A 26,671-nucleotide genomic window follows, 5' to 3' on the forward strand; every position below is an offset into this window, starting at 1 on the left:
ATTACTGATTTTCACAGTATACTTGTCTTTAGAGATGGCAGTTTATAAAATGCACATTTAAAAAACACACCGAGGAAAGACTCCATAACATAGTGTCCCTTAGAGAACATGCATTGAACAAAAATATTTTAATAGATTACTGAATATTACATTAGCCCAATATTTAACAGTACTACACTCAGAAATATATTTACATAAAAGTTAAGACCTCATCTATACACTCAAGACTAAGTCTTAAAATTATACTGCATCATTTGTCTTTATCAATCACAAATGGGTAAAGAGCAATCTTTCCACGAGAGGGATATATTAAACCAATTCTCAATAGAGCTACGTTAGCTGCTTGCTCAGTAATCTTAGTCTCACTCCTCTGAATTCTACAGAGAAATAAGACACGGGCTCCAAATGTTCTAGCTCATCTCAAATGTAAAGAAAACATTACTTTCACAACAATTATCACTACATAACAGACATAATTAGTACTCTTTAAACCAATATGCTACAAATAATGTCTAACCTTCTTGAGACAAAATACCACTCATGTTATTATGATGTAAACTTAAACAATAATTAAAAGTACTGCAAACATTTAATCCTAGCATTTAAAACCAAGACATTACATTTTAAACTTTGTTTTCACAATAAAAATGTATTTAAAAAACCTAACGCTCATATTTTAAACTCAAATAATAAAGCAAAGTGCTATATAAGCCAAATTGATTTCTATCTTAATGTTAAAATTCTTTATCATCTCTTAAGAAAAAATATTTGATTATTTTAAATCCTAATGCCAAATGCTAGCGCACAGATGACGGTGGCTAAGTGGATAAGACAGCTGGAAAGTACATTTTAAATAGTTTATTTCTTAAGTTCAAGGTTTTCTTTTTCAGTTGTTTTTTTCTCTATAGGGAAAGAAAATTTTAGTTTAGAAAAACATTCACTCCAACTCAGAGGATGTGAATTTCAGATTTGGTTTCAAATAACATTGATAGAGTCCACTCTATATTTGACAATGGGTTGAGTGATTTCATATAAATAAATGACCTTTGTCAAACAATGTTTTTCTTATATGTGTGTCTATATTGACTATATTAATGTCATTATAGTTTGGAGGTCTTTTAACCATATAGAGAAAATTATTTCCAGTGGATTTTTTTTTCTTTTTTAAAAAAGGGGGGTGCGGGAACTGGGAATTCATGACATCCTATCATAGGTCACACAGATTTTTAGTTCAATTATAGTGATTAGAAATTGATATAGTAATATCTTTTATGATAAATAATGGATAAAAACTCAAAAACATTCCAGAATCAAGAAACCCTGAAAATACTTTTTTTCCATTTGTCTGACAATATACTTAATGTGACGAGATTTTTAAAATAATTTTATTGGAGGCTCATACAATTCTTATCACAATCCATACATACATCCATTGTGACAAGAACATATGTACATATGTTGCCATCATCATTCTCAAAACATTTGCCTTCTACTTGAGACTTTAATATCTGCTGCTCATTTTCCCCCTCCCTCCCTACTCCCCACTCCCTCATGAACCCTTCATCATTAATAAATCATTATTATTTTGTCATATGTTACACTGTCTGATGTCTCCCCCCGCCTTCTTCTCTGCTGTCCATCCCCCAGGGAGGAGGCTATACCTAGATTTTTGTAATCAGTTCCCCCTCTGTACCCAACATTCTCTCCACCCTCCAGGCATCGCCACTCTCACCACTGGTCCTGAAGGAGTCATCTGTCCTGGATTACCTGTGTTTCTAGTTACTATCTATACCTATGTACATCCTTTGGTCTAGCCAGATTTGTAAGGCAGAATTGGGGTAGGGGAAGAAGCATTCCAGAACTAGAGGAAAGTTATATGTTTCATCGTTGCTACCCTGCACCCTGACTGGCTCATCTCCTCCCCACAACCCTTCAGTAAGGGGTGTCCGGTTGGCTACCAATGGGCTTTGGGTCTCCACCCTACACTCACCCACATTTTCAATATGATTTTTTTTGTTCCTTGATGCTTGATACCTGATCCCTTCGACAACTCGTGGTCACACAGACTGGTGTGTTTCTCCCATGTGGGCTTTCTTATTTCTGAGCTAGATGGCCACTTATTTATCTTCGAGCCTTTAAGACCCCAGATGCTATATCTTTTTTTTTTTTCAAGATTGTAAATCTTTTTTTAAAAAAACATTTTATTAGGGGCTCATATAACTCTTATCACAATCCATACATATACATACATCAATTGTATAAAGCACATCTGTACATTCTTTGCCCTAATCATTTTCTTTCTTTTTTTTTTTTATCCGACGCTATATCTTTTGATAGCTGGGCAACCATCAGCTTTCTTCACCATATTTGCTTATGCACACGTTTGTCTTCATTGATTGTATCAGGGAGGTGGGCACCCATTGATATGATTTTTAGTTCTTTGATGTCTGATACCTAGTCCCTTCTGCACCTTGTGGTCAGACAGGCTGGTGTGAATGTGACAGGATTTTGAAGCCACATCTCTGGCTGGCTGCTCAAAGAAGCAAGAACCATTTGGATCCCATCTAGTGGTTCATCCTAGAATTGCAGCCAAATTTAAGTGCTGTTTTCTTGCTGAGTTAGCTGAAAACATCTCATGATTTTGCTTCCTGAAATAATGATAGGAAACTACTATTTTCCAGACAATGAGATTCTAAGTTACATAAATAGGCCACATGTGCTATTTACACCAAAGCAGGATTTCTCCTCCACCCGGTTTCAGTTGTGTGTCCCTTCACTGGACTGAAAAAGGCGCACTGAGTCTTTTCACATTGACCTAAAATAAATTAGGTCCTAGATTGTATCTTGTTTCGATCGATTCAGAGTTAATTGAAAAATATAAAATGCTAGCCTATCCCCATCTCCTAAAGCCCAGCAACATCCTATGCTATCACGGCATTCTTGCGAAGGCACTGGTGCTGCTTACAGGCAGACACAGCAACTCCTCAGACTTGTTCGCAGAGCTGTGACAATCGTGCTCAAAAAACTCCAGATGCCTTTGATTTGATGGGCTTGTGCTGCTCCAATCATAAGTTCACACAAACAAGGAGCGGGCCAACCTCACCATGGAATGCAAAGGGGGTTTTCAAGAACCTCTGAAGAGAGGGGGATACTGTCGAAACCAACATTCCTTGAGTGGCCATTGGGAACCCTCCCCTGCAGCCTCTCCTCTTACTATGTCACTGAAACCTGGTAAAATTGTGACTGTGAGGAACATCTGTTGATTATCCTTGATTTTAAAAGGTTGCCGTGCAGTGAAGGCAGAAAAGGAGAGAACACCGCAAAAAGAAACAGGTGGAACAGATTCTGCCAGTTCTCTGTATGTAACAATGAACAAGACAATATTTGTCAGAAGAAACTGACGTCAACGGAATAAACTTGAAAAAAATAGCTGCAAATGGATATCCTGAAGTCATAATGAGCACTGCTTATAAAAGTCAAATCCAGATTAACATCAACTCTACAAATGTTTCGGCTTATTTCATTGAACAGTATTCTAGGAGATCTATCTGGGTAGCTTATTTTTAGTTCTTGTTACTCTGTCCCTTGTACAATTTAGAATAAACCAAGACCCAGAACTGGGGTACTTTTTCAATAGCAATTAGATGAAGACACTATTTACAAGGTGCATGTTTTTTTCTTCGATTATCTGTGGATTTCAACTGTCCACGTGAATATGTGCTTGGTTGTCATATAGAATCTAATGTCATAGATCTGGCCACTCAGAAAGACCAAACACAGCATTGCTTATGGTGGCGGCCATAGTTGGAGCGGGTCCGGGTTCCTACAGCTTGCCTAGCGCTTTCTCCCACTTCCCGCATTACCAGTCCAGTTGCAGGTCTGCTTTGCTCCACACATATTTCCCTCCTCGCGTTAGGAACATCTTCTCATCAAACCCACTGCATTTTATAGCTGCTTCTACTCCAACATCCAGGATAGATTTAGAAGGATCCTTCCGTCCATTTTTACAGTTCAGAAAGCGCATCTATAGAAAAGCCATGGCAGAAAAAACTTAAGGCCTAGATCCAAAATCACTTCTGTTATCCCAATTATTTTAACAAAGGCCTGCTGAGAACTACATGGCAAAAACTTGACTAAAGACACTCATTTTCCTTAAACTCTCTCTCTCTACTCAACAAGTGTACATTCTAATGGAAGAGCCAACATAAATACCTCAGACCAATTAAATGTATGTTACATGTCTCACAAGAAGTATGTTCTTCCACAGGGGGAGTGGTAATCAAGGAAGAGATGAAGGATCAAGTCCCCAGAAAGTGACATGCTTTGATCTTTGCAAGTTGGAGAAAACGATGTTAGAAAAGCACAGGCAAGGCAGGGTGGTGGGGTGGGGGGGGGGGAAGTTGGTTTAAAAAAAAAGCTTAAAACTATAGGTTGGGTGAACAAGTAAATGTGGTGAAGAAAGCTGATGGTGCCCGGCTACCAAAAGAGATAGTGACTGGGTCTTAAAGGCTTGAAGATAAACAAGCGGCCATCTAGCTCAGAAGCAACAAACCCCACATGGAAGAAGCACACCAGCCTGTGCGATCACGAGGTGCCAAAGGGACCAGGTATAAGGCATCATGCAAAAATAATAATAATAATAATATGTGTGTGTGTATACCATAGTGAATGAAGGGGGAAGTGCAGAGTGGAGACCCAAGGCCCAAGTGTCGGCCACTGGAGATCCCCTCATAGAGGGGTTTAGGAGAGGAGATGGGTCAGTCAGGGTGCAATGTAGTACCGATGAAGAACACAGCTTTCTTCCAGATCCTGGATGCTTCCTGCCCCCAACTACCATGATCCGAATTCTACCTTGTGGGACTGGATGGGGCAGAGGTTGTGCATTGGTGCATGTGGGAGCTGGAGGCATGGGAAGTCCGGGGAGGATGATGTCTTCAGGACCAGGGGTGTGAGGGGCGATACTGGGAGTAGAGGGTGAGTAGGTTGGAAAGGGGGAACTGATTACAAGGATCCACATGTGACCTCCTCCCTGGGAGACGGGCGGCAGAGAAGGCAGGAAAAGGAGACTCCGGATAGGGCAAGATATGACAAAATAACAATCTATAAATTATCAAGGGCTCATGAGGGAGGGGGGAGTGGGGAGGGAGGGGGGAAAAAAAGAGGACCTGATGCAGAGGGCTTAAGTGGAGAGCAAATGCTTTGAGAGTGATTAGGGCAAAGAATGTACGGATGTGCTTTATACAATTGATGTATGTATATGTGTGGATTGTGATAAGAATTGTATGAGCCCCTAATAAATTGTAAAAACAATAAAATAAAATAAATAAAAAACTATAGGTTGATGGTATTGCTCAAGTACAATGAAGGCTTATTTGAAAAGGGGAGAAACCAGTGAGATAGGTCCTGGAAAGGGAGACAAGGAAGGAGATCGAGAATAATCTTACCTAGCACTCCACAAGAGATCTTGAGTTTCACTCTAAAACTAAGCACTTTGTAGTGAGTAATGAAGTTTTTTTCCTTCTTATGACCTACCGTGATATTGAGAGTCCTTCAGGGGGGTCAAGTTATATTTGTTGGATTAAAATGTTAATTTTCAAAAGCACATTTTGGCACAGGGAACCATGGATGCAGATAGGTGTTGGGCGGCTCCCTGCAAGGTTGGCAGTTGAAGCCCCTGAGCCAGTCCTCAAGAGAAAGAGGAAGCTGTCTCCTCCCCAAGCCACACAACCTTGGGACCCTATTTGGGTGCTAGGACTCTGACTGAGCTCCATGGCAGTGGGTTTGGGTTAGATTTGACTTAACCGGAGGTCAGCTGATCTGTTGAAGATTTGTCAAAGTCTTGAGTCAATCATGATCACATGGATTTCAAAAATAAATTGTGTTTGAATTTTTCGACCTACTTGACCTTACAAGCTGAACATTTGCTTCATTACATTTCCCTTTATACTCCATAAAGAAAGCTCATGTTGACAAGACATCTAAATACTCTTAAGCATTGTTAATTGGTTTGAAAATAATAAAATACTAACATTTAAAATAATAATTTCTCAATAAAACTAAATCCAAGATAAATATTAAACTCATGGCTACGGTTAGAACCTATTTCTTAAAAAGTAGTCTTGGAATCTAATTATTTGCCTTCTGTTCAGAAGGTTAACAAATACTTATAGTATCCAGTGGGAAGGAGTGAAAATGGAAAAGTGATTTGCTTTCCAACTCAGAGAAGTATGAATTTTCATTTCATTGGAAGACAGTGATAGCATGGATATGCCAATGGCATTTGGAAAGGATATGTTATCACGTCACCAGAGTCAAGGTTTATTGGTCAGAGGTCAAGTTGGTAGTATATGGATTGTCAAGATAAATAGCCACCTGGTGCAAGACACCCTAGCTTCTCACTAGCAGAAAATGACTGGAGTGTTCCAGAGCTCGAGAAGAGGGCTTAGATGACACACAAGAGGCCTTCCTGTTTGAGTTGCCTCCTGTAGCTCTTAGTTCCCTGGGATGCTGTTACCAAGTCTGGCATGTTGTAAGACTCCAGGTCTTGGTCTGTGCTACAGAGCATAACAAGGTAAGGGGATATGTGGGGCCTTCTAAAGGAGATTTACGTAATGCCTAAAATTTCTATCACCCAGAGCAAGTTTGAAATAAGAATCACTCAAAGGGTTCATCTTAGTTATGTAAAGAAGTCTATGGAAAAAGATCATAATTAATTTAAGATACTCAGGGCCTCCTGGAAGATGAGAAACAGGTACTTCAACACTTTATAATCAAGATATAAAGTCATAGAGCTAGTGATGAGGGACAGGATGATCCAACCAAGGGCAACAAGGTCCAGGACAGCAAAGACCTTCAGCGCTAAGAACCAGAGTGCAATAGGAGTCTGTTTTGTGAAGAAGCATTGTGTGATGTAGTCCAGAGTTTGTGGATGAAACTGTAAGTGCTGTCAGTCCCTGCCCAAACTGGAATGAATGGCTGAATATAAAACACCAATCATGAGTTAGAGGATCAAGGGAGGGGGAGAGGGGAGGGGCGGGGAAAAATGAGCAGCCGATATTAAGGGCTCAAGTAGAAAGCAAATGTTTTGAGAATGGTGATGGCAAGAAATGTACATATGTGCTTGACACAGTGGATGTATGTATGGATTGTGATAAGAATTGTATAAGCCCCCAATAAAATGTGTTTTATTAAATGAGTTAGAGCATCAGAGATCAAAATTAAGCTCCATGTAGCTATTACCCCAGGAGGGAAAAAAAAGTGTGGCATATTTTTGGATTAAATATGTCACAGTGAGAGGAAATGGTCACAGTAAAATAACACACATAATTTCCAACTAAAATGTACAGTGTTGTTTCTTGTTAGGTAAATGCCATTCTCTAACACTGGGTCCTTAGTATTTGCAAGTAGTAAATCTAGAGCTTCCCAGTAGCAACAATTGAAGCTATCAAATCTATGTGATATGTTATGTGACCTCCCTCCAACAGTAAACTGAATGTAGGATATTTTCCAGCCCAAATCTACTTAACAGCGGGCTCTGATATTCATATTAGGTTCAATGTAGCATCCATGGCTCTATAGCCACCTGAAGACAATATTGCATGGAAGTTAGTGTGCCACGGAAACAAATACAAACAATGCCTGTAAGACTTCATAGCGCATACTGGAAAAAAGAATTCTATACTATTAATACTAAACATTGGTAAGAAAGGTGCCGATTGCTAGTTATAAAGGGCAAACATATACAAAATGGTTATGCTCATAATAACCAAACTGTCATTGCTATTATTAACTTTTAAGTGCTCATTTTATAACTCACTAGAAATACTCACATATTCATCCAGAATAAGGTAGGAATCTTTCATCTGTAGAGAAGAAATTGAACATGAATTCAGTTTCAAGTGTCATTTCCAGAATATAAATTAAACTGCTTTACAATGTTTATGAACTGGTGTTTTCTTACTTCCAGGTTCAATATTTCCTGAATTGAATGTATACCTTTTGGTATCTAGTTTATAAGTCACCTGTCTGTGCCCCATTACTACCTAAAACACAACTCTGGAGCCATTTGTTGGTTTGTCTAGCCAGTCATATTCCAACAAATTATGATGACCTGATGGCTTCTGAGACTATGAAATGCTCAGGTTCTATTTCCTCATTTCTCTAATTGTGGCAGAGTTTTTAATTTTGGAACCCATAGTGTATGTGTCCACAATACAAACACTTTCCTCTTTTTGTTTCAGTAATTGGTGGTGGTGGTGGTTGTGGTGGTGCTAGCTCCTTTGAGTTAAACCTGACTCAGCAAACCATGAAGAACAGAACAAAAGACTGCCTGGTTCTTTTATCCCAAAATGGGTTATGGACGTGTGGACCACTGTGATGCGTAAGCTCTACACTATGGCAGTTTCCACACGGTGCACAAGGCTTTTCTCCAGAGAGCCTCCATTGTCCTGATGGTGGCTGTGCCTGAGTTAGTTACAGTGATCGAGATTCACACTTTGATCACTGTATAGAAGGTAAAATTTATACCACAGAACCACAAATGACCCATGAGTTAGAAATTATAATGCTTTTAATGCAATATATTCTTGGGAGCTACCAGGTGGCCTTAACTAAGGATTTTCATTTTATGCTGATATTTCTTGTAAGGAACCTAGGAGATTGGTTGGTAACTTACAAGTTGGCATTTTGAAGCCTCTCCATGGCAGAAAGCCCTTACAAATGTTTTTTGTAGAGATTCTCATTGCCTGCCACGGAAATAAGAATTCGTAGCATCCCTTTAGGACAGAGGAAAAGTGCCTCGCCGGGGTTCCAAGGCAGTGATACACAGAGAAAAGGTTCAAGTTATCCAGGATTTTATTTTATTTGGCTCTGTTAGGTAGTTAGAACAGGGACGAGGGTATCCACGGTGCAGGCTCAGAAATTTGTGCCAGGAAGGGGTGGTACACCTAGGTGGGAAGCACGCCTGGATTGGCCCATCTAGGCCAGGTGAATTTAATTCCGTCAATGGAGCCAACCATTACTGGCAACCACGACAGGATCCGAAGCTCACCAGGCTTCTTTGTCCTCTCTTGGCAACTGCAGTGAGCTCCTCTGGCCTCAGGACTACAGTGCAGGTGTGAAGTGCCCTGAGTGCCTGTGTAAAACCTGAAATGTCTTCCATCCTTTGTAAAACTCACTTGGATCACAATCTAGGCTTGGGAGTGAATTCTTTCTCATGTGAAGCCAAGGTCCGAAGTATTTCTCACCCAAGAGATCTAACAGGTCCACAATTGATACTTATAGAAACAGCAGTTAAGAGATCAATCAACGTATTTTTCTTGTCAAATGTGGTGCACAGTACCTCTGTAAAGTGTTCAAGACAAAAAAAATGTCTCATATGCATGTGAAAGCTGGGCACTGAACAAGGAAGAGAAGGATGGATGCAAGTGAATTAAGGTGTTGCCAAGGAATTTTGGACAGAACAAATCTATATTGGAGGAAGTAGCGCCAGAGTGTACCTTAGAAGCATGGTACATGGTGAGACTTTGTCTCAGCTACTCTGGACACCTTCTCAGGAGAAGGACTGCGTGCTTTGGTAGAGTGAGGGTTAGTGGAAAGGAAGAAGAACCTTCTTGAGATACATTAACACAGTGGCTACAACAAGGGGCTCAAACAGCAAAAGCTATCCTGAGGATAGCTTAGGATCAGGCAGAGTTTTCTTCTGTTGTACATAGTGTCACTATGAGTTAGAGCTGACTGCATGGCACCAAACAACACACAGCGCGCGCGCACACACATAACATATGCACACACACATATAACACGTATTACCTACACACACATATATAATGTTTTTCCCCTAATGGAAAAATGGTGCTCATTAGCAGATCACAGAACTGAAAGGAAGCAAAGTTTCTCGTGGGTCTCAACTCTCACTCCCAAGACCAAATTCCTTCCGTATCTCCATTTAAAAAAGCCCTTTAAACTAAGACTATCTCATCCCTCATGGACCCATAGCTCTATATGGGGACAACACTGGAAACAGTGCAGGAAATGCACCTGATCTGACCCCACCACACCGAGGCAAAACACTAAGAGTGTGCAACAGAACAGCAAGGGGAGCGGAGCAAGGAAGTTCCGAGGGAGTACCAAAAATAGACTTTGGGGCCAGAGCGCGGCACCCCATCAGACTCGACCGGAAAACACTCCTAAAGGTCAACAAACAAACCTTGAATTATTTACAGGCTTTTCTATTTTTTGTCACTGGTTTGTTGTTGTTTTGTTTCGTTGCTTTGTTTTGCTCTGTCTTGTTTTTGTGTGTATTATTATCTCTGCAGGTCTATCAAAATAAGACAGGCGGGATAAACAATCTAGAGGAGAAAACAATGGGACTGATGCTTCTGGAGAGACATGGGAGAGGGAGTGGTGGGCAAGGAAGTGGTGTTAACAAATCCAGGGACAAGGAAACAAGTGATCCAAAATTGATGGCGAGGAGGATGTAAGAGGCCTGGTAGGGCTCAATCAAGGGCAATATAACCAAGAGGAATTACTGAAACCCAAATGAAGGCTGAGCATGATAGTGTGACAAGAGGAAAGTAAAAGGAAATAGAGGAAAGGATTGGGAGGCAGAGGGCATTGATAGAGGTCTAAATACAGTCATATAAGTATGTAAATCTATGTATCATGATAGGGAAATAGATCTATGTGCATATATTTATAGGTTTAATATTAAGGTAGCAGATGGACATTGGGCCTCCACTCAAATACTCCCTCAATGCAAGAACACTTTATTCTATTAAACTTGCATTCCATGATACTCACCTTCCCAACAGGATTGCTGAAGACAAAGCAGGTACATAAGCAAATGTGGTGAAGAAAGCTGATGGTGCCCGGCTATCAAAAGATATAGTATCTGGGATCTTACAGGCTTGAAGGTACATAAGCGGTCATCTAACTCAGAAGCAACAAAGCCCATGTGGAAGAAGCACACCAGCCTGTGTGATCACGAGGTGTTGAAGGGATGCATATCAAGCATCAAAGAATAAAAAATCATATCAATGTGAATGAGGAGGAGTGTGGAGTGGGAACCCAAAGCTCATCTGTAGGCAACTGTATATCTCCTTACAAAAGGGTCACAGGGAGGAGACGAGCCAGTCAGGGTGCAGTATAACAATGATGAAACATACAATTTTCCCCTAGTTCTTAAATGCTTCCTGCCCCCAACTATCATGATCCCAAGTCTATGTAACAAATCCAGCTAGACTAGAGAATGTACACTGGTACAGACAGGAATTGGAAACACAGGGAATCCAGGGCAGACAAACCCTTCAGGACTAGTGGTGAGAGTGGCGATACAGGGAGGGTGGAGGGAAGGTGGGGTAGAAAGGGGCAACCAATTACAAGGATCTACATATAACTCCCTCGCTGGGGGGCAGACAACAGAAAAGTGGGTGAAGGGAGACTTTGGACAGTGTAAGACATGACAAAATTATAATAATTTATAAATTTTCCAAGGTTCATGGGATGGGAGAGGGGAAAATAAGGAGCTGATGCCAAGGGCTCAAGTAGAAAGCAAATGTTTTGAGAACGGTGATGGCAACAAATGTGCAAATGTGCTTGACAATGGATGGATGTACAAGTCCCCAATAAAATGATTTTTTAAAGAGTTGTACAAACACCAATAAAATGATTTTTTAAATTTAAAAGTAATAATAAGACTGTATAGATTGTCTTGAACACGAGGCAGATATTTCTCTCTGGTGAGTCAATCTACATATGTGATAATAAAGAAGCCAACTTTGGTTTATACAACCTTCTGGTTTGATTCAGGCACCAAGCAGGAAACCTCTTTGTGGCGGTCTAAGAATCCATCAAACTCTTCATCACTGATGACAAATCTTTCTGCTTCTCTCAGTGCATCATCACCAGAATTCTCCCCGTCAATTAACAGGCATTGGAAAACCTAAAAGGAAAATATAGTGTTTTCGTTCAAGTATCCTTCATTATTTTTCACCCCTCTTAATTTCCCTTTGATTCAAGCTTCATCTTTCTTTGAGCCAAGAAAGCTAAGGATCAGCCCATAAACATAATACTTTGGGGAAATGAAAATAAAATTGAAATTCATGACTATGGTATAGAAGTGTCCACTCTCCTAAAATATAAAACTGACCTATACTTTATTTGATCATCTAATCCAACTTATTTTTAAGCTAAAAATGAATAGTTCCCTCCAGATTCCTTAGCCTTCAAACCTCAACAGCAGTCTGAGTGGCTTAAAGAAAAAAAGGGGAAAAGTGAAACTGAAGTGGACTTGGTGTCTTGCGACAAACAAGTTCACTTCAAACAATAACACACACACATACACACACAAATGAATAGTTGTTCACCGAAGGAAATGGAGACACTAAAGAGAAGTACAAGAAAATAAGTGAATCAGTTAGAATTTCAAAACTAAGAGAAAAGTATTTTTAATATTTTTGTTTCTTTCAACTTTTAAAATATCCTATAAAAATTTACATAAATTGTTTTTCAGCAAATATAAGTACCGTTTTCCAAAGTTATTAAATATTTACTTTGGATACTTTTTAAATGTCTATATTTCTCTCTATTTTATCTTTTTATTGAAAGGATTTCTTCCCCAGAAAGGGCAGGTGACTTAGGAAGACATACAGGTGGAGATAACCAAGGACAGTCAGAACAGATCCCAGGGCACCATGGTTTTGTTTTGTTTTTTAAACATTTTATTAGGGGCTCATACACCTCTTATCACAATCGCACCATGGTTCTTTATAGGTAGTTAGCTAATGTCATTTTTAGAATGATTCTAATAATAATTTAGTCAGCTCAGAATAAATTCAGAAAATGCTTTAACTATCACCTTATTTATTAGCTCTTATTTATGTATTTCCTTGGTCACGTGTTCTTCTGGGGTCTCCCAAGTCTTTAAGACACACCACCACTGACCCTGATCTCCATGTGGGTGTTTGGTTGGATGTGTTTGCGCTCATGACTGTGCTCCCGTCTAGACAGGGAGCACCCCCAGAAGCTTGCTCGTCTCCACAGCACACTTCTTATGTGAGCCAGAGAGTAGGAAGGGCAGAATGCCAAGGAAGAGTGATCAAGGATGTTTGAATCTTAGCAGACTGGACTATTAGAGGGATAGTGTGACCAAACTTGGGGATGACTCTACCCACAATGTCTTCTCAGAACTCAATAAAAATTTTTAGTCAAATCAGAATGATGTGGAGAATATTCCCATTATAAATAAGCAAGAGTTTTAAGAAGGTATCAGTCATATTAAATTAGAAAAACAGATTAATTTAGACTTTATGCTGAAATATTCTTTTAGAATATCTCTAAGTACTTAGCATATCTTTTGAACTTAACATTCATAAGATTCCAAAAAGAACCGCCTTCCAGTTTTCAGACATGAAAATGGAGATCAAAAATGTTTACAGAATTATTTGTCGGAAGTGGAAGAAGGGTCGGGACCAGGTTGCCTGACTGGTCCACTAAGCCCAGAGTTCCCAAGATTAGTATCATTATTGTTATTGTTACATTTTTTTTAAATGTCTATCCTGAATGTTTCCACACAAACACCCTCCCTTAGGATATTTTCTTAATGAAAATTCGAACAAGCCACACGATGGACTCACTTTCCAGCGGACAGGGTTGAGGGCTCTGATCTGCTCATTCATATCCTCATCCACATTGAACCGATTAATCACCGAGTTGATCTTGAACGCCACTCGGTAATCCCTGCACCACCTCCTCAGTCTCTGGAGAGTCTCGACATGGTTCTTCTTTCCTTGACCGCGACCAATGAGGACATTCACTTGCTCATTGAAGCTATCACAAGAGATAGCAAGAATGTCCAAATAGTCACCTGAGAGAAAGTGAAAATCTTTAAATTTTCCTATTACAAAACCAAGCTCTTTAGGTAGTTTGTCTCTTTATGATAAAATGTATCTTGAACTTATCATTTTCTCCCCCATTTTACTTTTTAAAGACAAGTTTTCCTTAGAAATCACAAACATCACTGAAATGTGCATGATGCTTAGTGCTGGGTAAGACCATTTAAAAATATTTGTTTTTGTTAAGTGTCATGGAATTTGTTCTGACTGATAGCAATCTTTTGCACAACAGCAAAGAATTCCCGAAACGTAATGGGGACTAGGCCATTGGGTCATTAGCAGAGTTTTCAGAAGTGGATTTCAAGGCCTTTCCTCCTCGTCCATCTTAGTCTAGATCTGAAACCTGCTCAGCATCATAGCAACAAACAAGCCTCCACTGACAAAGGGGTGGTGAGTACGTATTGGCAAGGAATCGCAATACTCGAGGCCTCACGTGGATGATAAAAGCCCTTCATTTGTTGGGCATACCGATAGCAATTCTAGACTTACTTCTACCCCCTCCACATGAACAGAATTGCTTGAATGAAGAACTCTAACATTTTTAAGATCCTCTTCTTGACATCATGCATATTTGAGTCATCATCTACATATTATGGATACCATACTTAATGTCAGGCAGTCCTGTGCTAAATGCTGAGAAAACGAAGATTCAGGGTGGTCTGGTTGAGGCAACAGTTGTTCCCTTGCAGTGCATCACGTAAGTGCCGTGACACTGGAATGTTATTGGAACACAGCGCAATATTGCAAATATTTGTCTTTCATTGATTTCTTCTCCATTGGGTTTGGGTGATTTTCATTTGTTTATGTTTGTTTTTCTTGGATTTTTTAATTTATGCGATAGGCTGTCATTTCAGGTTATTGTCTGGTGCTGTTGACTTTTTATTCAAAGGAATCCCTTTATTATTTCTTGTGAAGCTTGTCTTTTTTTCCACCTAAATACCCTTATAGTCTATTTATCTGGACATGTCCTATTTTCACCACTATATCTGAGGGACAAAGTTGGCGGATACATAATTCTTGGTTGACGATCTTTCTCAGGACTTATATATGCTATTGCATTGTTTTCTTGCTTGCACGATTTCTGCTCAGAAATCAGAGCTTAGTCTTACTGGCTCCTCTGGGGGTAAGACTTTGTTTTTTCTGTGAGCTCAGTCTAACTGGCGCAATTTTGTAAGTAGCATTTTGTTTTTCCTGAGTTACTCTTAAGATTCTATGGTTTTTGTTTTTAAAGTTTAGGGTATGATATGTCAGTGATTTCTTGTGAATCTGTTGATGTTTGGAGCTGATTTAGCTTACTAAGTGGGTATCTCCTCATCTTCATGACATAAGGGATGATTTATTGGCAGTAAGCTTTCAAAACTTCGTTCTATTTTTGTCCTGTTCACTTCCTGTTCTGCAACTTCAATCACATGTATATTATGTATCTTGATAAATAACCCACATTACTCTCAGACTTTCTTCATTTTCCTTCATTCTTCTTTCCTGGTTGTTCCTCAGACATATTGATGTCAAAGGATTTGGTCTCTATTTCAAGGATTCTACCTGTTATTGCTTCAATTCTATGCCTATGTCTTTCTATAAGTTATTCATTTCTGAAATTTTATTGTTGATATTTTGTGTTTCTAATCACTGTTTTTATATGGTTTTTCATTGCCTTTAATTTTGCTGTTTTGTTCCTGAAGTGTTTTCCTAAATTCTTTCAGACTTTCTTTCTGTGTTCCTGTTTGTGGGTGTGTTTTCCTTGAGCTCTTTCGTGATCTCTTCCAAACCAAACTCTCGGCGATTGAGTTGATTCTAACTCCTTGCCACTCGCTTTGACAGGGTAGAACTGCCCTGTGGGTTTCCACGACTCTTGAGAGAAGTGGAAAGCCTTGTCTTTCTCCCCTGGAACTGCTGGTTTCAAATGGCTGACCTTGCTGTCAGCAGCCTAATGCATCACCACTGTAACAATAGGGACCCTTGAGGATTCTGTGGAGAAGTCCTTTGAATTCCCTATCAGGTAGTGCTATTACTTTTCCTACTCAGAAACATTTTCTATCCATTTTGGTCACTTATTTGAGCCTCCTTGTTCTATTTTTCTGATATAATTGAATATCATCCGTTACTTGGGGGACATTAAGATATTCTCATTTATTGATTACATGTGTGTTTGCTTTGTCCTGACTGTTATACACAAGTTGTCAAAGCGAGTGTACAATGGTGGTCATGAGTCGAGCAGCCCTGGAAAGTTCCACATCTGTTCCTGGCTACGCAAGGCAGTGGCTGGCAGTATACCAATCTCAGAATCTTAAGCTCCAGTGCTTCTTAGCCTACACTACACTTTGGAATCCTCTGAATTCCCCCAATTTAGACCGTTTGCTCACCATGATGTTCTAATGTAATTAGCCCCAATAGCGATATTTTACTCAACATTCTTGTGCAGCCAGTGTGCTGCCAAAAGAAAGGTCTACTCTCTCAGTCCCAACATGATTGACAGGTGAGACTATTAAGAGACACACCAACATTTTGATAATTGAATAGTAATTGCAAACAAACAAAAAGATCAGAAATTTACATTTTTAATATAATAATTTCCCATTGGTGGCTAAATTAAGACTTTAACTATTAATATTAGCTAAAAAGAAATCCACAAATAGCTATACTTATATTTTTTTCCTGATATATATCTTTCCATACTTGTTTACTTTAAGCCCCACCAAACTAAAATCTGTCATAACTCCATGCCTAACTTAAAAGAGTTAGTTTAAGCAAGTTCTAGTGATTTTCCCTTCCTTTTCCCCAGCAATTCTGGCTTAGGACCCAGAATAGATGGACATAGAGAAAACAATAACAATGGTAGCAAAGTAACAATAGCTGATTGTCAGCCACCATAATGTACCATAATGCTGGAACCAGCTCTCCCGGATCAGGCTTCCATTGCTCACAATGCTGACACTTGGCAGCTGTAGATCTACTTTGCAGAACTTCACCAGCTCACCTAAGTATTCTCCTCGGTCATGAATAAATGGCTCTCCCCCTGAAAAGTTTATTTTCTCCATACCTGTTAGAAAAGAAAGGTGACTTTGTTTCCTTCTGATTGTTTTTACACTTTACAAATATCCATTATTTCCTTCAATGGTAAATGTAGTATTTTCTCAAAGTAACAATTTACGATGATTCCTCACCATCAATCCCACTCTATGGAAATATAATCATGTAAACAATAGGGAGCTTAACAAGAAAAAATGCACATGAAGTTTCATTTTTATTCTATTTTAAATAGATATACTGTAATGTAGAGAATTAGTGACACAGATAATGGGGTAAATCAGAGAACATAGTGACAGCCCAGAGATAGCAAGACAGGAATCCATTTCCACTGCATGCTGGGGTAGCTGCTCTTGGGTCAGCTCTCCACCTGGTACGATCCTTCAATGTCAGTCTGGAATTTCCCTTCACCTTTCCCATATAGTGCATGCCTGTTGTCCTAGATCTCATTTACTGGTTTTGGAAACTCATTTAGGAGTGTCCTGGAAAATGTAAAGAATGAATTGTAATGCATATAAAAATGCAAAGTGAGGACTACAAAAAACAAAATAAGCCCAGTACCACCAGTCGCTCCCTAATCATGTCGTTATGAAGTACCATCCAGTCATTCCTGACTCGCAGTGATCCGATGCACAAAAGAACAAAACACCGCCAGGTCCTGCCCCATCCCCACCACCTTCCCATGCTTGAGGCCAACTCAGCAGCCACAATGTCAATCCATCTCCTTGGGGGCCTTCTCCTTCTGTGACTCTCTACTATACCAAAGTGACATCCTTCTCCAGGGACTAGTCTCTCCTGACAAAGTGTCCACAGTAAGACTAAGTCCATTCTTGCCTCTAAGGCGCACTCTGGCCACATTTCTTCCTAGACAGACTGGTTTTGTCCATTTAGCAGTCCATGGTACTGTCAATATTCTACTCCAGCACCACAATTCAAATGGATTGATTCTTCTTTAATTTTCTTTATTCAATGTCCAACTTTCACAGGCATGTGAAAATAGCATGGCTTGGGTCAGGTGCACTTTAGTCTTCAAAATAACATCTTCACTTTTCATTACTCTTGTGCAGCTAATTTACCTAAAGCAGCATGTCATTTGATCTCTTGACCTCAGCTTCCATGAGCATTACTTGTGGATGCAAGCAAGACAAAATCCTTCACAACTTCAACCTTGTCTCCATTTATCATCATATTACCTATTGGTCCAGTTGTGAGAATTTTGGTTTTCTTTACCTTGATTCGTAGTCCATACTGAAACTAAAATCCTTGATCTTTATCAGCAAGTGTTTCAAGTCCTCCTTTCTTTCAGCAAGCAAGATTATATCATCTGCATATCACAGGTTGTGAATAAGCCTTCCACCAATCTTGAGGCCACATTCTTCTTCATATAAGTCAGCTTCTCTGATACATACAGATTGAGTAAGAAGGAATGGTGAGAAGCTACAACCCTGTCACACACATTTCCTGATTTAAAACCATGCAGTATTCCCTTGGTCCATTTGCAAACTGCCTCTTGATTCATGTACAAGTTCCTTATGAACACAACAAAGTATTCTGTAATTTCCAATCTTCTCAAGGATATCCATAGTTTGTCATGATCCACACAGTCCAATGAATTTGCAAAGACAATAAAATACAAGTCGACATATTTCTGACATTCTCTGCTTTCAGCCAAAATCTGACATCAGCAATGACATCCTTGTTCAGACTCCTTTTATGAATACTGTCTTAACCTCTGGCAACTTCATGTCAGTATAATGCTACAAGTGTTGCTGAATGATCTTCAGTAAAATTTTACTTGCATGTGATATCAATGATAGTGGTCTATAATTTGAGCATTCTGTTTGGTCACCTTTCTTTGGAGTATGTACAAATATGGATCTCTTCTAATCAGTTGGCCAAGTAGCTGTCTTCCAGATTTCCTGGCAAAGACAAGTGTATGCTTCCAGTGCTTCATCAACTTGTTAAAACATTTCCATTAGTATTTCATCAATTCCTGGAGCCTTGCTTTGGTTAATGCTTTCAGTGCAACTTGTAGTTCTTCCTTCAGCATCATTGGTTGTTGCTCATAAGCTACCTCCTGGATTTGGTAGAATGGCCACTAGTTCTTTTTGGTACAGTGACTCTGTGTATTCTTACCATCTTGTTTTGATGCTTCCTGCATCATTCAATAGTTTGCTTACAGAATCTTTCAAAATTGCAACTTGAGGCTTGAATTTTTTTCTTGAGTTCTTTCAGTTGAAAATATGCTGAGCACATTCATCCCTTTTGGTTTTCTACTTGTAGGTCTTTGTATATTTCATTATAACATTTGACTTTGTCTTCTCAAGCTGCCCTTTGAAATTTTCTATTTAGCTCCTTGACGTCATGCTTTCTTCCATTTGCTTTAGCTAGTCCATGATATAGAGCAAGTTTCAGAGTCTTTTCTGAAATCCGCTTAGATCTTTTGTTTTTCCTTCCTGTCTTTTTAATGACCTTTTTCTTTCTTCATGAATTCTGTCATTACTGCTCAATACACCAAATCTGTTTTGAGAGGCTATCAAAATTCTGATAGATAGATTCAAGGTCATATTTTGGCTTTCATGGGCTTGTTTTAATTTTTTTCAGCTTTCACCTGCATTTATATAGGAACAATGGATGGTCAGAGTCCACAGTTAGCTCATGTCATGATTTTAGTTGCTGACACTGGACTTCTCCCTAGCCTCTTCCCACAGATGTAGTAAATTTGATTGCTGTGTATTCCATCCAAAGAAGTTCATGTGTTTAGTCTCCTTTTGTGGTGTTACAAACAGATATTTGCTATGCACAAGTCATTTGCTTTGCAAAATTCCATCATGCAATCTCCAGTTTCATTTCTATTACAAAATCCATATTTTCCAACTACTGTTCCCTCCTCTTTGTTTCCAACTTTTGCATTCCAATTGCCAATAATTATCAATGCATACTTGATTGCAAGTTTGATAAGTTTCAGACTGACATCATTGGTGGGATTCTTCAAGGTCTTCATCACTAGCTTTGATTGGCGGTACGTAAATTTAAATGGTTATATTGATTGGACTTAATACTATCACCAAGAGCATTATACTTTATGAAAGATTTTGTGATGCCCTTTTTGACAATGGATGCCACACCATTCCTCTTGATTGTCTTATTCCCAGAATTCTAAGTCATATAATAATCTGACTCAAAACAGCCAACACAAGTCCATTTCAGCTCACTAAGGCCTAAGACATTGATCTGTATGCATTCCATTTCATTTTTGACGACTTCTACATTTCCCAGATTCATTCTCTGCATATTCAAAATTCCAAACATTAGCAGACTCTTGCAGCTGTTTCTCCTTGCCTCCAGTTGTGCCCCATCAGCAAATGAACATCCCAAAGGTTCCACTCCCACAGACCTCACCTGACTCAGGTCACATTAGTTGACTGTACTGCAAGAAATCAGCTTCTCCTCAGTCACATTTCAAGTGCTCTCTGACCCAAGGTACCCATCCTCTGGCACTGTCTCCAACAAGGTTCTACTTCCACTCCTTGGGCCCTCGGACTCTGACAATTCTTTGCCTATGGTTTTCAGCAGTGCTGTCCTCTGAAGTGGGGAGCGAAGTTCTTCTTCCTTATCTTTTCTTAGTCTGGAAGCTCTGCTGACACCTGTTCACTTCGGTGGCCGTGCTGGCATTTGAAATACGAGTGACTAGCTTTCCAGCATCTCAGCAACACACAAGCCACCACAAACTAAGAAACTTACAGACTAGTGATAGTCCCTACTCAGTGACCCTGTATAGGGTTTCATGCAAATATTTACAGGAGCAGATCGTCTCATGTTTCTTGTGAGGGCTAGCTGGTAGCTTTGAACCACCAACCTTATAGCTAGCAGTCCAACATTTACCTGCCAGTGAGGACTCAATACCAAACCAGACTTAATGTCATCTAGTTGAGTCCACCTTGCTGCAACCATAAGGGCAGAATAGAACTGCCCTGTGAGTTTCTGAGAGCAATTTTCTAAAGGAATAGAAAGCCTCATCTTTCTCCCATGGAGAGGGTAGCAGTTTCAAACTACTGACCTTGCATTAGACAGCCTAACACATAACTCACTATACTATATCGGGGCTTCTCAAGGAAGGGCTCATGTATCTATCTACAAGTATACTTTTGATAAGTAATTTGGCTTGGTATAATATTTGCATTGAAAAAATTTAACTCAAAATTTCTGGGGGTCATTATTAATTTTCTTCTAGATTTTAATACTGGTTTTCAAAAGCCTGGTGAGACTAATTTTTATAATTCTTAGGACAATTTAGCTTTTTTTCCTCCTTTGGAGAAGCTTTCTTTCTGGTGTTCTTTTTTTCTAACTGAAGATTCTATACCTTAGTTATAGCCATCTTTCTTTATTGATCTGATTGATTAGTTAAAAAGTCCCCAACCTTTATGTCCTTAGAAGTATTCTGATTTGATAACTCCTTCTTTTTAACCTTATACTTCTTTCTTTCTAGAAAGCTTAATATAAGCATGTTGGAACTTCTGTACTACTGTTTTATTTTTTCCCTTCTATCAATCTCTGCCTTTTATCCCATTTTTCTATAACGTTACCTTTAGTTTATTAAAAAATTAATTTTATATATTCCATTTTTTCTTTCAAACCATTTTATTAGGACCTCATCCAGGCATCATACCATTACATATTTCAATCATATCAAACAGAGTTATACATTCACTACCACAATCCGTTTCCAAGCATTTTCTCCCTTGAACTCCTTGATATCAGCTCCCCATTACTGCCCCCCCACCAACACACACACACACACACACACACACACACACTTCCCCTGCTGCCCCTCAGGAACCCTTATTCTAGTTGTTGTCTCTATAGATTCATACATCCTAGGTTTCATATAAAGAAATACAGAAAAGATTCAACAAAGCTACCAACAATGATTAACCCCAATATATGGAGAAAAACACACCACCACCACCCCTCAGAAAATATTAAAAACCATACGAAGCACAAAGGTTTTAACCATTCATGTCAGATTTCTCATTTTAATCCCTTACAGTCATCTCTACAATACTCTGTCTGGTTACCAGGTTATTTTCATCCCTCCATTAGGGACATCATCAGAGACTTATTTCCAGTGTTGATCCTGCAAAGGAATTTTGGGATTCCACTGTCATCCATAGCCTTCTACTTAATTATTTTTTTCACTAGTCTTTTGGACATTTTATTCTTATTTCATATATGTAATTTTATTATCTTCCTATAATTGTTAATTATAGATGTTTAAATGTTTTATTCTTCTATTTTCTCTTTGATTTTGTCCATGTACATTTGAGCAAAGCACAAATAGGTGATTGAATTTTCAATAATTGAGGTGGAGACTGACCAAATAATAAGTTTCACTAAAGAGTGACAGGGAAGTAAGTTATTCATCAGATAATTCAAAATCTCTGTTTTGATTTTTTTCTCTGTTGCTATCTTTCTTCCCCAGGAAATAATCTTCAACCTGTGAAGGATGTGTCTATTCTGCTATTCAATCGGCAGATTTGCACTTACACAGTGCAATGCTTTTCTCTCCTTCCTGCTTTTCCTGGCATGCACAATTCCTAAATGCACAGCTCTGGGGTCCAGACTTTTCAGAAATAAAACCGTTTTCCCTCTTAAGGAATTGGGGAAGCCTCCCCATCACATGACTATATAGCAGGGAATGTTAGAAATCTTTTTAGAGCATAACCTCTCTTCTGTCTCACATCTTCCTTCTGTATGATATAATGTTTTCAATTTAAGGACATTCCTGAATTAATAAGATAATATGGTGAGTTTCTAAAAGCTATTTCCCCATGCAGACATGCATGTGAATGACTGTAATGGGAAGATGCTTGTAATGAGTACGTAACTCATATTTGCATTGATTTATTGTGGGGGGGGGTTTAATTCCCTCCTGCACTGTAGGAAACTATCTTATGTGGTTTTCTTAGCTGGAATATTTGTAGCTTCCATCAAACAAGTCTTTTCCTGGTGGGTCTTGGTAAAAGACAGTGGGGGAAGATAAGGATAGAATTCAGTTGTGAGTGATTGTTAACCAGGCTAATTGTGAATGTGCTCTTGCTAAGAATAAAATGAGGCATCTCAGAAGTACAAGGAAGTGGGTGGGTGGGTGTGTGGGTGGGTGGGTGTCACTCCCATCAAGAGGCTAGCGCTAGATGTGCTAATGGAGCACATCATTTGAACTCTGAAATGGCGGCAAACTGAAGTTCCTTGCTCCAGGAGACATTTGGGACACCAAAGAAGCCAAAGAGGACTGGCGGCACCAGCAGCATAACCAAGAGCCACAACATGAGAGAAGGCAATGACTTCCCGATGCACAGTGTTTCTCTGGACAGGCAACTGGACTATGGAGGGGGGTGTCTCAAAGTACTTAAGTGGAATAGCTACACTGCTGACCCAAGGAACAAGAGCTAAGTACCTTTTGGCTGAGGCTTATAATAGAGTGACATGCTCTTTGGCCATTTATTTGACATCCCTAAAATTAGAGCTCTGTAGCATGGATGAAGCTGGGCAAAGGCTAACCCAAGAGGCTGAGGGCCAAACAGAGGCCTGAATAAAGCCATGGCAGAACAGAGTCCGTCTTGTTCAAACACTTGCATCCTGAGCATTTGTAAACTGTTAACTTTGCTAAACAACCCAGCAATCATATGTTCTTTGAATGCTGTAAGCCACTGCAAGGAAGTATTGGACCTGACTGAAAAGTCGAGTGTATGGGACAGAAGGTTGGTGGCAGAACTGATGAGATGTTTGGATGGTAGAAGAACTTATCTAGGCCTTGGGCTGGTGTGGAATGGGGTTTTCCTTCCTCCTTTTGTGTAGCTGGAAGAGGTTAGACATAGCCTTTAAGCCTCTATGGCATTTCCTAACCTTCCTTTTAATGATTTTCCTCTAATTTGTTTACTGTAATTAGAGTGTAGTAGAAGAGGATTCTGTCACTTGTCTGTCAGTTTGCTGTACTGTGGTGGCTTGTGTATTGCTGTGATACTGAAAGCTATGTCATTGGTCTTTCCAATCCCAGCAGGATCAGTGGAGCTTCCAGACTAAGAACAGACTACAAATAAGGAATCAACTGTTCACTTCAGAGGTATTAGCCACTGAAAACCATATGCAAAGCATAGAGACATAGTAAGATATTGAAGAACATTGTCAAAGACAGTGCCATGAGATGAGGCCCTCAGGTCGGAAGGCACTCAAACTAGGATTGAGGAAGAGCTGCCTTCTCAAAGTAAAGCAGACCACGATCATGTGACTGGAGTAAAACCTGTGGGAGAAAAGCCTTTGGAACATTCATTTTATGATGGGGCACGATTAAATGAGAAGAACCAGTTGCAAATATCTACTAATAATTAGAACTCTGAATGTGGGAAGCATGAATCAGGAATAAGTGGAAATCATCAATGAAATGTAATGCATAAATATCAATATCCTAAATGTTAGTGCGCTGAAATGGACTGGTCTTGGCCACTTTGTTAACAATCCCTCACAGATGAGTTATATAATCCTATTACCATCTTTCCTCACATTTTTCACCCAGACTCATTCGGAAAAGGGGAAACACACTCCTTCAGGGTTCCACCCACCTGTGCTATGGGAGTTTCAAAAACTATGACTTTGAGAGCCATAGCAAGAAAATCACTGCACAGCAAGGGCATTGCAAACTAAGCTACACAATCGATCTTTGAATTGATCTCGGGTTGATCTTCTAAGTCATGTAAGAGAATTAGTTGAGGAGTTAAATTATTAAAATAAGATAATGTTTTATCAGAAGGGGAACCGAGACAATGAGTTGCCGTATTCTATCAGTAAAAAGGCTATCGCATACTGAGAATTTCAAGGTAGTTCTTAACAGATAAAATGTAAATGAACATGCTAACATATTGTGGAGTGAACTAGGTCAGACTCAGTAAAGGTCACCCTAAATTATTTCATGTATCTTCAGTAAGAAAACAAATCAGGTCAAACAAAGTACTGTAATTGCCAGTAGTAGTAAAAGCCTTTGGTAGTAATTGCCAAAGGCCGGAAGGGGGCATGACCTCTGTGGCACTGATGACATCCTGTTTTTTGGTTTGTTCTCGGCTTCCATGCTTGTCTGCTCTTTGAAATTCAACAGCTGCTACTCAGAGGACGTGTGTAGTGCTGTGCACGCATGTATTACTTCAGAACCCTGGTAGTGTAGTGGTTACACTATGGGTCAAGATCCTCATGGTCAGCAGGTCAGAACCAGCAGTAGCTCTGCTGGAGAAAGGATAGTTACAGCCTCAGAAACCCACAGGAAGGTCACTATGAAGTTTTTAATATTTCCATTTTTAAGAGTGAATAACGAAGAGAAAGGTACTAATGATATTGCTCAAGTTGCTGGAAGAAAGATAGGAAGGCAAGGAATGAAGAGCAGATTTGGAGCAGAAGAGACTACATTTGAATTAGACATGCTAAGAATATCTGAGGAGTCTGAAAGGTACTAATGTGATGATGTTCAGCAAGCAATGTCATTAATAAGTTGGATTTGCACTTAATTATTAAAAAAAATAACATTAAGAGCACATACATAATCCAAAAAGAGAGTTAAACACTGTTGTTCTTATGTAAAAAAATGTGTTTTTTTTTAACTTTCTTTATTACCTGTTTCTGGAAAAGCCAAATCCTTGAGTGGTTTGGATTCTAAGAATAAGCATTTGAACAAACTCAAGGGAGCAGCAAAACCCTTCCCATTCTGCCCTTTCCAAAACACTAGGCAGAACAGAATCTGTCTTGCAAGAAGTGCAACCAGAATGCTCCTTAGAAGCAAAGATGGCAAGACTTCATCTAAAGTATTTTGGGTCTTTTGTCAGGAGAGACCAGTCCCTGGAGAAAAACCTAATGAGCCTGGCAAAGTAGAGGGACAGTGAAGGAAAGAGGAAGGTTCTCGACAAGATTGGTTGACAAAATGGCTACAACAATGTGCTCAAACAGAAGAACAATTGTGGGACAGCACAGGACTGGGCATTGTTTCCTCTCCGTTGTACCTAGGATCTCTGTTAGTTGGGACCAACTTAATGGCACCTAACAACAACAGAGAGAACAAGGGCCAGGCATTTGCATATATTTTTACTCACTGAAAAGTGGCAAGAGGGATACACTTGCTCTACTTAATCACAACACCAGACCAACCCTGCAATTGAGGCAGATCTGGGTGCCTACTCCAAAATTCCTGGAGATTTTCTTACAGGTGGCATTTTCACTGTGGATGGGAAATGATAGTTCAAAGCTCTGGGAAATCTCTCTAACCTGTGTGTGCCCCATCCCACCTGTGCCTCACCCCACTAACCTGATGTTGAACCTCATCTCTCCTTCCTGTGAGCGTGGACTTACCTGCATCCTTAAGCAAAAGCAGTCCTCGTTTGGCCTCCACAAGGGGCAACACAAAAGACGTTTTGGCAGTGTGGAAACAGAAGCCACATTTGTAGTTGCACCGGCGCGTGAAATGATAGTTGACGCTGGTGGGAGTAATGGGCAGGTCCTCAGCTTGTGATTCTTTACGCTGCTGCTGTTGCTGCTGCTGCTGCTGCTGCTTCCTCTGGGGACCTGCCAACCAAAATGTCCTGAGAAAGGAGAACAGTGGAACCAGAGCTGACCACAGAGAACTCAGCTGCTGCCTAAAAACCTTCAGCAGCATTCCAGCAAAAGCAAGTGGCATGAGCACCCACATTGTGACCAAGCACCTGAGAGCTGTCCCT

The 26,671-nt window shown here is 39.7% G+C and overlaps 1 protein-coding gene across 2 annotated transcripts; it reads right to left on the reverse strand.

Annotated features, from left to right (window-relative positions):
- Positions 1 to 113: 113 nt before the first annotated feature.
- On the reverse strand, positions 114 to 26,650 carry RSAD2 (radical S-adenosyl methionine domain containing 2). 2 transcript variants are annotated; one of them, XM_075557151.1, is made up of 6 exons: positions 26,307 to 26,650; positions 16,870 to 16,932; positions 13,635 to 13,864; positions 11,792 to 11,941; positions 7,830 to 7,862; positions 114 to 4,024 (listed from the first exon to the last, which is right to left on the reverse strand). In XM_075557151.1, exons 1-6 carry the CDS (start codon positions 26,641 to 26,643, stop codon positions 3,860 to 3,862), a joined length of 978 nt encoding a protein of 325 aa, XP_075413266.1. In that variant the 5' UTR covers positions 26,644 to 26,650; the 3' UTR covers positions 114 to 3,859. The 2 variants fall into 2 exon arrangements, with proteins under 2 accessions (XP_075413266.1, XP_075413265.1); XM_075557150.1 differs by having other exon boundaries at positions 16,771 to 16,932.
- Positions 26,651 to 26,671: the final 21 nt, after the last annotated feature.

Source organism: Tenrec ecaudatus, chromosome 8, assembly GCF_050624435.1.
Source record: "Tenrec ecaudatus isolate mTenEca1 chromosome 8, mTenEca1.hap1, whole genome shotgun sequence".
NCBI lineage: Eukaryota > Metazoa > Chordata > Mammalia > Afrosoricida > Tenrecidae > Tenrec > Tenrec ecaudatus.

Bases quoted from the DNA above. Each gene is read 5' to 3' on its own strand.
- RSAD2 (XM_075557150.1), bottom strand. From the start codon at position 26,643: ATGTGGGTGCTCATGCCACTTGCTTTTGCTGGAATGCTGCTGAAGGTT. The intron at 16,933-26,306 runs GTAAGTCCACGC...CTTTTCTAACAG, and splicing joins GCTTTTGCTTAAGGATGCAG to GTATGGAGAAAATAAACTTT. The intron at 7,863-11,791 runs GTTGTATAAACC...TCTTCTCTACAG, and splicing joins TGCCTGAATCAAACCAGAAG to ATGAAAGATTCCTACCTTAT.